At 36.0% G+C, this 10,000-nt stretch overlaps 1 protein-coding gene across 1 annotated transcript in view; it reads left to right on the top strand.

Moving 5' to 3' along the window:
- The window catches only part of LOC136838771 (dual oxidase 2-like), a 79,808-nt gene that overhangs the window by 54,231 nt on the left and 15,577 nt on the right, over nt 1-10,000 (top strand). Inside the window, exons 22-26 of the mRNA XM_067104274.1 lie at nt 1,562-2,023; nt 4,673-4,810; nt 6,828-7,007; nt 7,189-7,396; nt 9,766-9,886. Of these exons, the coding sequence (XP_066960375.1) occupies nt 1,562-2,023; nt 4,673-4,810; nt 6,828-7,007; nt 7,189-7,396; nt 9,766-9,886 (1,109 nt within the window). The remainder of the gene's footprint in view (nt 1-1,561; nt 2,024-4,672; nt 4,811-6,827; nt 7,008-7,188; nt 7,397-9,765; nt 9,887-10,000) is intronic.

The raw sequence follows: 10,000 nt of genomic DNA, 5'->3' as shown, positions 1-10,000 counted from the left end.
TCCAGTTGGAATTGATTCTGTATTTGATGTTATTGATGCTATAAGAGGTGTGTTGGTCCACTTGACTTCATTATTCTAGTGAAAGGAGATAACCTCCTTTTCCTTTGATGCTTTAGGAAGTGGTAAGCCTCCAGCTCCAAGGGTTAAATTGCCACCCTCTTTCATACTATATTTGGACCTTCAGTAAAGTGGAAGAGACTTATCCTGCACCTAGAAAAAGAGGTTCTTTGAGGGCTCCTAATTGGATCCTCTGTTTGAACCATACAAGATCTCATTCCTGGAACTCGAGCTCACACTCAAGTAATTTAGTATTTTGGGTCTTTTTACTAGACTGTTCATCTTAGAGAGTGGCAAGGTCACACATGCTATTTTAGTTGGACTTTAGTGAAACTGTCCTTTGCACTTGACCTTGAGCTGCTTTGTGCTGCCTATCAAGATGTATGGATTAGAAGTGGCAACTCCAGATTATTCATCTGTATTAGACAAGTAGTATGAGAAGTAGTATGATCTCTTGTTGGATAAGGTAGGTTGCCCTGAGAGCCTACAGTGATAGCATGTCAGATGACTAAATGCAGGTACTTGGTGGTGTTATCCTGCCTTGACTTCTTTTTATTTAGGAATTGTCATGCACAGATGGATGGTTTTATATTCATTGACAGTAGTCTTTGGTGGAAGATATTATGGGTCCGTCGTCTTCTGCTTTGCTATAATTCCATCTTCATTCATTCATTCATTCATTGTAACTAGAGACAAAAATCTTTCGATTTTTAAGAACCCAAGTACCTGATTCATAACAGTCCTTCAAAATTCTCCTGGTTGGTACAAGTGCAGTATATGTAGCCACTGCAGCATTCAGAGACTTGTTATCCCACCAAAAATTTGCTATTCAGGCAAAGGTATGGTCGAAGTAAAATGAGTTTTGTGTTGTAAACGGTTTTTTATACAAACCTGTCAATTATAAGATAAGTTCCCCCCCCACAGCCCCTTGAGTCTCGTAGCTTCGTAATCGAATTATGTTAATTGTGTTAATATAATTCCCATGGTTCAAAGGGGCATGAGACTACTATTCTTCTTCAGTACGTTTTACAAGACGGAGTCTGGAGACATTTGAGACTGTGAATATGAGGAAATATGATTCTTGAGTTTATTTGAAAAAACTAGGTGTATGTTATAAGTAGCAGTATTTATACAGTATATACGTTATATTAAAGTGTTTTCTCTGTTCAGTCTCCGATAGTAAAGTAGTCCATTTGCCATAAGATTTTTCACAGTGATAAGGATGTCCGATTAACAGGTAAAATGTGCTTTATAAATATACATATGGAATGCTGTTGAAAATATCTTTAATAGTTTTTAATTTATTTCACCTTCCCTTTCAATAGTTTTAGTGAAAAGCATAAATAAAAATTTTCAGGAAATATTGACATTGTTTCTGATGTATGTGCCTAGTAGATACTATATACTGTATCATATATTGTTAAGATTTAAGAATATTGTTGCGTATAACAGTTGAAAATTTCGTTATTTGGTTTTCAGTCGCTTTTTAACATTTTTATTCCAGGTCCACGTTGAGTAGTGACGGAGGAAGCCAAGATCTCGGCAAAGTTACTCAAAACATTTTAAGGTTTTTTGGTTCGGTGGAGGGTCAGTCGATAAACTTCGAGCAATTCAGGAGGTTTTTTGAGCAAGACAACATCTTGAAAAATATTGGCATTAACTTTGAAAGTAAAAAAGAAAGAAAGCCTTCCACCTTCAGTCTTTACAAAAGGCAGCCTGCTGAGAATTTTACTCAAGAGGGAAGGGAGGATATTAACGCCGTGACAGAGCCTTCTACCCCCAGTCTTTTGAAAAAGCAGTCTCCTAAGAACTTTACTCAAGAGGGAGGGGAGGATATTAACCCCCTGACAGATATGTTCAGTGGTATCTCAAATCAGCTGAGAAGTAAAGAACAGTACTATTTCTGGAAATCTCTCTATACATTGGTTATGATTGGCATCTTCCTAGAAAGAGCATATTACTATTTGTAAGTATCTTCCTTAATAATTAAGCTTCTTCACCAAGGCAGCCAATACTTGTTAAGATTAAAGATTGTAAATGTCCTTGGCTCTTAATGATCTGTTAACGTAGGAGATTCAACAGATTACCAGAAATATTGTAATATGATAAATATTTCATTGTATGCAAAAATTATATAATTGTTTTTACAATATTTGCAGGAAGCAGTTATAACGAAAAGAAAAACAAATACAGATTTATAAAAAAAAAGACCACCACATGATCAACAGTTTAAGTTGGTTAAGTATAGACTACCATCAGCAACAGTAACTAAATAATGTTTAGATAGGAAATCTAATATTTACAGTAGTTGACTTGCTTTATGTACTGTTACACGAAGGTGTCAGATTCTAATGAGGAGACCCAATTTAAGCACAATGTTTACCTAATCCCAGTCAAGTGTTTAGTTTGTTTCAATATTTCAGGGTATATAAATAGCATTAGCACCCGGTTGAACTCTTACAAGTACAAACAATTCAGCTACATGATTCATAAGATCATTGCATAACTTGGTCACAGCAGGAACAAAGCTTGTAGGATTGATGATCAGACTTATGTGAAAAATAAAATTCACACTGACACGAGTGTCAGAGAAAAGTACTAAGACCTGGAATTTGAAATTTAATAGAACTCATGGCTTTTTTTTTTCAAAAATTCATGATGTGTGTCAACTACTGAAGACCAGGAATGATACCTAGAAAGCAAGTTACTTCAAGAAACATTGTCAATGACGGAATCTTGAAGGGGATATCCAGTGTCTTAGACCTACTAACGATCATACTTTTAGTTTTTTTAGCATTCAGCTTCATTCCTTATAATTGTTCTATCGCACTTGGAGGTTAGCTAAGTTTCGTTATGACAGTCAGCAGTGCATAGTCTTCGCATAGAAGATGAGGTCTGTGTAAATAGATTAGCATCATTTACATAAGCAACAGTTTGTTTTCATAATGTTGGTGTACGTAATAAAAATAGCATTCGGTCAAGCGTGCTACCCTGTAGTCACTATGAAGTCCATCAACAACTATTGTTTGCAATGTTAGTTGAAAATTCATTTTTAATACCAAGCATTTCTCTCCCAACACCCATCTCTCTAATTTTGAAAAGGACCACGTGATTAACAGTCAGAAGCAACACCAAAGAATAGACCAATAATATAAAGTAATGATCAGAAAAGAGGAATTTCCACACAACACTGGAAATTAAAGTAAGTGCTTGACAAGCACACTTGCTTTACAAAAGCCAGAGAGTGTACAGTACACTGTGGAGCTAATGATTACCATCAAGGGCATTCAGACATTTTGCTAACTCTCTCGAAAACTTAAGGTACTAATGGAATTACAGAAATTATGCCATAATCAGCAGGTCATTAGCTACCACTTCCATATTTATTTCATGGAGCAACATTATAAATTCTCCAACAATTTAGTTAACTTTAAAAAATAACAAGATACTTTGGACGCTAAGCAATTGGCAGTTTTCACAAACAAAAACGAAAAAATACTCCATTGGCATTAAAGTTAAGAGTCTAGTCAGTCAGCATCAGGAAAACAGGAATGAGTCAATTTCTTGGTCTGCTTTTGTCAAACGCATCAGCTAGAATCTGCTGTTTCATTTTGGGTGGGGGAGAGATACAGCCATCATATCAGGCTTAAGCAAATGGGTCATTTTCGAATCTGTACCCAAAAGTGTAGATTTGAGAGTAAACCACCATTCATGTTGCCGAGTTGTACCAGAAAGGATTTCTTTTACATGAGCATTGTAATAATTTTCAACTAAAGCATGAACACTTTGAGCCACACTTCTTGGCTTAGAACAATTACTCCAAGTCAAATCAGATCTCCTTTGCCAAAGATGGTAAGTCTGTTGTTCTGTAAATAAGCACATTTATAATCATTATTGAACCAGTCTGTTTTTTAATGCAAAATTTTAATAAGGAAGAATTTGCTTTTGAGTTATGCTGATAAAATTCAAATAATAAAACGAAAGGCTCAACTTTCATATACAACGGACCTATTTGAATGTGGAAGATAGTTCAGAATGCCGTTTCAGTGCATCTTGTGGCTTATTGTGCACAATTTTAGGATGGTCTTCATGGTTGTTTACCTCTGGGGCTGCAGAAGCAGAGACTCTATATTTCGCAGGTATTAGGCGTTAGGTAAAGTAGATTTCAGCAAATTGTTGATACAGGGTCATCGGTCCCTTCCGGAGTTCAATTCCCCTGGCCGGCTGATGAAGAGTTAGAAGAATTTATTTCTGGTGATAGAAGTTCATTTCTCGCTATAATGTGGTTCGGATTCCACAATAAGCTGCTAAGTAACCAATTGGTTCTTAGCCACGTAAAATAAGTCTAATCCTTCGGGCCAGCCCTAGTTTTACCAGTGGTCTGGTAAAACTAATCTATACTTAACTTTTTTTGCTAACTCACAAGTGCTGCAGTGTGCTCTTTAGTGAGACCGTTTCTAACAGCTTGGATTTTTTTTCATCTTGTTTTTGAAGTATAGTATATTTTTGTCCAGGGATCTGGTGTCCAGGAGACCTTCCTATGTCCTCATATTTTTCACCTTGGATAATCCTAGAATATATTTTGGGACTGACCTTCACTTTTGATGATCTGCAGGATTGAGCAAGAACACGGCGGTCTGCGACGGGTTGCAAGTGTTGGAGTCACTTTTACTCGAGGGGCAGCATCAGCTATGATGTTTACCTATTCAACACTTTTGGTCACTATGTGCAGAAATCTACTCTCAAAGTTAAGGTATGTTATGGTTCCTTGTTGTTAGTAACATATATTTTGAATTTTCAGGTTGAACTACACCGGGAAATAATTTTTTTTGAAGGAAGCTTTTCTTTAATATAGATTATAACATTAAAGATTTTTGTAATGAATTGAAGAGATTATTCAGTCTGCAGCAATTTAAAAGTTACCAGTTAGTTCCTACAGGGATACAAATATAGCAATTTAAAAGTTAGTTTGTTCCTACAGGGATATAAACCATCGCCTTTTAAATGATTTTGACAAAGGAAAAATCTATTTCTGGGGAGGGGCGCGTGAATCTGTCACTGAGGCTTGGAAACAATGATAGGGGTCACTTTCTTTGGCCGTCTTATAGAGTAATAATGTTACTCGTCTCTCTCCGTGTGAAAGTTGAATTTGGATGGGTAGCCTGCTACTATTCTTTTTTACTTCAGTTTTCTTGTGCATTCATAGTGTTTTAACATTTAATTGGTGTGTCTTTGTTGAGTTTTTTGTAAATGGAGAAGAAACATGAGCAACAGCGGTGGGAGGTACTTGGAGGGCCGTGTGGTCGTTTCACGTCTCCCACCTCATATGACCCACATGAGCAGCGTTCTTTTTGTAGGGGAAAAGCGTGTATCCACTCTTCCCCTTTTGAAGAATTGGTCCTCTCCTTAGTGGGAAATTTTTTGAAAATGGAGGAGGAAGGACAAGAACACTGTCTCATATTCTAAGACAGGTAGTCTTTGTGCCTGAGATGTTACTTTGGAATACAAAGTAGGCCTCTCTACTACTTTACCATGTAAAATATTTCAACCATTTTAAATGCAGGTACCTAGCAGTGTCAGTGTAAATGATGAAATTGTACTCATTGGGATAGTAAATCACTGTAAGACAAATTTTAACATCAGCGGGAAATTTCTAATATTAACCAGCCTTTATTTGTCTCTCATTCATCCTTGAGACAGTTTACCACGATTATGAGCTCCTATGCCACACTTGTGGTTAGTTGATGCCTTTCTGTTAGCAGATTAACAGTACAGATTCCCTGTTTTATTCTCTGGGTTTTCTAATTCTTAAAGTATCCAGTGACTCACTTGAACCATGGCATCTGACTCACAAAAGTCCCAGGAGCTCTCCTGGACTCATCGAACACTTAAACTATCTGGGAGTTTCAGTTTGTCGACCTCCTTCCTAAATTTCAATTCAGTTACAGTATGATTGATGGGATTGTGATGAAATAAACTGAGATTTTAAAACATGGAATTGGTTCTTTCATACAACACTTCAGTCATAAATTGAGAACCTCCCATGTCTTGATGTTTTGCATTAACTTACTTGAACTATAAAGAGGACAGTGTGAGCTAACCAGCGGGCCCAGAATAGTTGCTCTTCTTCCTGTGTCTAGGAAACTAAAGACAATGTACATGCCTGGGAACGTTCAAGATGGCAAATGTGGGGACAGTATGATTGATGGGTTTAAATTAGAAAACTGGTTTTAATTCTAAAAACTCATGTTTTCACCATTGCCTTGTGCAGTAACTTGCAAAAATACTGTTTAAGGTAATAAACAGTAACAAAAAGCAGGTTACGTAAACTGAAACTCAGATCAGCAGGGAAAATAAAGGGTAATTCAAACTGGGGACTCATCGGAATCTTTGAAGAAGACTAGCTCTGGTCACTTACAATAGTTCATGGTGCATCCCTGCACATAACACCGAGCCTCGGTCAGTTGACACCCAAAGGTGCCTCTGTGGATTCTCTTGTGTAGACATTCTTGGTAAAAGCTCTGCTCTCGTAACAGATCAGTGATAATCTTTTGACAGAGATTGGACTCCACTAAGGACTGGATCCAAATGCTTGTCCCCATCAGAGGTTGCCCAACTTTTTCTCAAACGATGGTTTTTAATATCAGCTCTCTGATTACTGACTAGTATGCACTTATAATGATTGACTTTGTCTAAATATATTGTAGAGGTAAGAAGTATTTCACATAATTCACCTAATTTTTTCCTAACTTCCTTTGCATTGTTTTTAGGTCAACAGCTCTTCACAGATTCTTCCCTTTTGATGATATGGTATCTTTTCATCGATATGTTGGAACATGGGCCCTTTTTTGGACACTGATGCATGTGGTTGGCCATGCTATAAATTTTTATCACATTTCTACGCAGACCCCCATGGATCTTTCATGTTTGTTCAGAGACTTTTTCAGGAGGTAAGTCTCTCTCTCTCTCTCTCTCTCTCTCTCTCTCTCTCTCTCTCTCTCTCTCTCTCTCTCTCTCTCTCTCTCTCTTTCTCTGTTCATGTAATAGAAAACAAAATATTTGTTTGTAATGGCTTTTGTTTGTTCGTTTTCTTATGCTTAAGAGTTGAAATTTGTTTCACATTTATTTCAGATCACACATATTGCCAAAGTTTCATTACTGGTGCTGGGAAACAATCACTGGTATAACTGGAGTATTTCTGACGGTTCAGACAGCAATCATCTATGCGTTTGCTTATAAAATGCGAAGACATTTTTTCATATGGTTCTGGATAACCCATAATACATACCCTTTATTCTATTTTCTATTGATACTTCATGGTTGTGGACGACTAGTTCAGGTTAGTGACAATCACTGTGATTGTTTATTTAGACTCTGTAGTTGACCTCATTTCTTTCAGCTGGTTGTAAAGTGAATGTAGCATTATTTAGATAATTGACAAAGTTGAAGATCTGGAGTACAGCATACAAAGTGTGCCATACAGGGCCTTTTAAGTATAGCAATATAGAATTTAGATACTAGCAGTGTCTTCATGAAAGGATACTTTTCCGTGGTTGATAAAGCAAGGTATTATAATGCATAAGGAGCTTATGCATTAAGGAGCTTGTTCTATGAGCACAATATTTCCATTTTAGGGGAGAGTGTTAAAGTGCTTGAATTCAAAATATATATGTAGCAAGAGATTTTCTGTGACCAGAATATATTAAAAGAGCAAATAAGGAAGAGAGAAAGAGAGGGGTAGTGAACCATGTTATATGATTGAACAGTTCTGAGCAATGTAAAACATATTTGTTACCCAGGAGACACACTGGACTGTGAATCAGAGATTGATAATAGCAGTCAAAAAAAAAAGATTACCTGCCTCATGGATGAAATGGGAGCATTAGCTAGATTACTCACTAATAAAGTTATCTAATTAATAAAGAGAACAAAGATATATGATGGGTACAAAAGTCCAGTACTAATCTGTGTAGAAAAAAAAGTTTGAGCACTGACATAGAAAGCTGAGAAGGTTGTTAAAATGTTTGAGTATAGAGCATCACAATTCATGGCCAGAGCTGCTGGTAGTATATGTAGATACCAAAGACTACGATGGTTTGGACGCTAATAAGAGGGATCAGGCACAGTTAGCCAGAAAAACAGTAGATATGAATGTAAAAGGACAATGATTATAATTGAATCTGAGTAAAATATGTTATATGTACCAGTGTTCTCTGGCCATTGTGAATTTCTTGCAGGAGCCTTATTACGTTGCTTTCAACCTTCACTCTGGGGTATATAGGCACAATAAATGCGCATATTTTTCACCAGTGATTGTAACGGCTCTTCTGCTTTTTGTCTGCGATTCAGTGCTTCCATCATGAAAAACTGAAATTTTTCTTGTTGTTTTTGAAGAGTACTAAGATAAATACACCATAATTATATATATATATATATATATATATATATATATATATATATATATATATATATATATATATATATATTTTTTTTTTTTTTTTTAACATCTACAAATGTAAAAATGTGCAGAAAAAATTGCATTGAACGCAACATTACCGTATAACAGCCAAATTGCATATTGCAATTTTTTCGTGGTAAGTGATCGAAAATGCCCTCTTATTCCATTTTTGAAGGTATCTCCCTTGAATTAATAAATACTTTCATACGACACTACATTATTAATCTGCCACTGAATGAGAAAGTAGTTCATTCCAAATCATCGTAACATTGTTAGAATACCATGAGTGGTTGCATTCTGAGAGTAAGGGAAGCTCTCTACTTTAATCACTACAGATTATTTTTTTCTGCTTGGCTTATATCCACGTAAAGGATTTCAGGTTTATATATCTACGAAAAATGCAAATTATCCAGAATTAGTAATATTTCATTGACTGACTTTTCCTCTTCTTTCAAGCTTTGGATTTCTGTCTGTGCCTGCATCCTTGGTGGTTCCTGTTTCCATATTTCTAAAAGACGGTCATATTTAATTTCATTTACTTCAAAGTTAAACCAAATTCTTTCCTATGTCTTTTCTTCCTTCTTTTCCTTGTCTCCATTAGGCCTCGGGTGTTAGGTTGTCAGTCCCTTCGCCTATCATAAAATTAAATTACAGTAGATGGCTATTTAACTTCACAAATGCCATACAAGAAAATAGGATTGCAGTTGTTTGGGGGTGAATTTTGCAACTTGGTTTTGTTTGCCTTTTTCGAGCTTTCTATTTCTTGCCTAATCAGTTGTGTCATAACGAGAACTTTGATTGATAGCAAAGTAAACAAAGCATTTAGTAGTATGGCCTGGGCAGAATTATAGACTCTGTACCTAAATTTCATGATAAATTGTTTGCACCATCTGTTAATACAATTTATCATCAACATATATTGGGATCTAATATGCTTCCTGCCCATTCCCAGAGACTGGCCAAATGTCCCAGAGTCTGGCCAAATGTCTTGCCAGCAACCAGTGTTGTGTGACTGAGAGTTCAGTTATATAAATTTTTGGTTATTTGTGAGAAAATCTTTTTCTCAGAGTGAAGGTAACAGAGGGGAAATTGCTGGTGGAGGATTTTTAAGTTTGGGGTATTGGTGTGGAAGGGGAATTTTAACCTTTTAGAGAAGGGTATCCTTTCAGAGGAGTATTGAAATTTTTCATTGTTACTGAAAACTACGAAAATTTCTGTGTATCAATCTTTCTTACCTTCTTTTTCTCCAGGAACCGTTCTTTTTTTACTTCTTCATTGGGCCATGCATTGCGTTTTGTTTTGACAAGTTGGTTTCCATGTCAAGGAGCAAGATCAGATTTGATGTTCTGAGTGCTGTTCATCTTCCTTCAAGTAAGATATTGCTTTTTTTTTATAACACTTAAATTGTATACGTTTCCATTAGAAGTTATTAATATTTTAAACCAATAAAATGAAGATACATATATGTATTGTGATGCATCTTTT

Source organism: Macrobrachium rosenbergii, chromosome 5, assembly GCF_040412425.1.
Source record: "Macrobrachium rosenbergii isolate ZJJX-2024 chromosome 5, ASM4041242v1, whole genome shotgun sequence".
Lineage (NCBI taxonomy): Eukaryota > Metazoa > Arthropoda > Malacostraca > Decapoda > Palaemonidae > Macrobrachium > Macrobrachium rosenbergii.
Note: the sequence above shows the minus strand (reverse complement) of the source record. Positions and strands in the feature narration are given on the sequence as shown.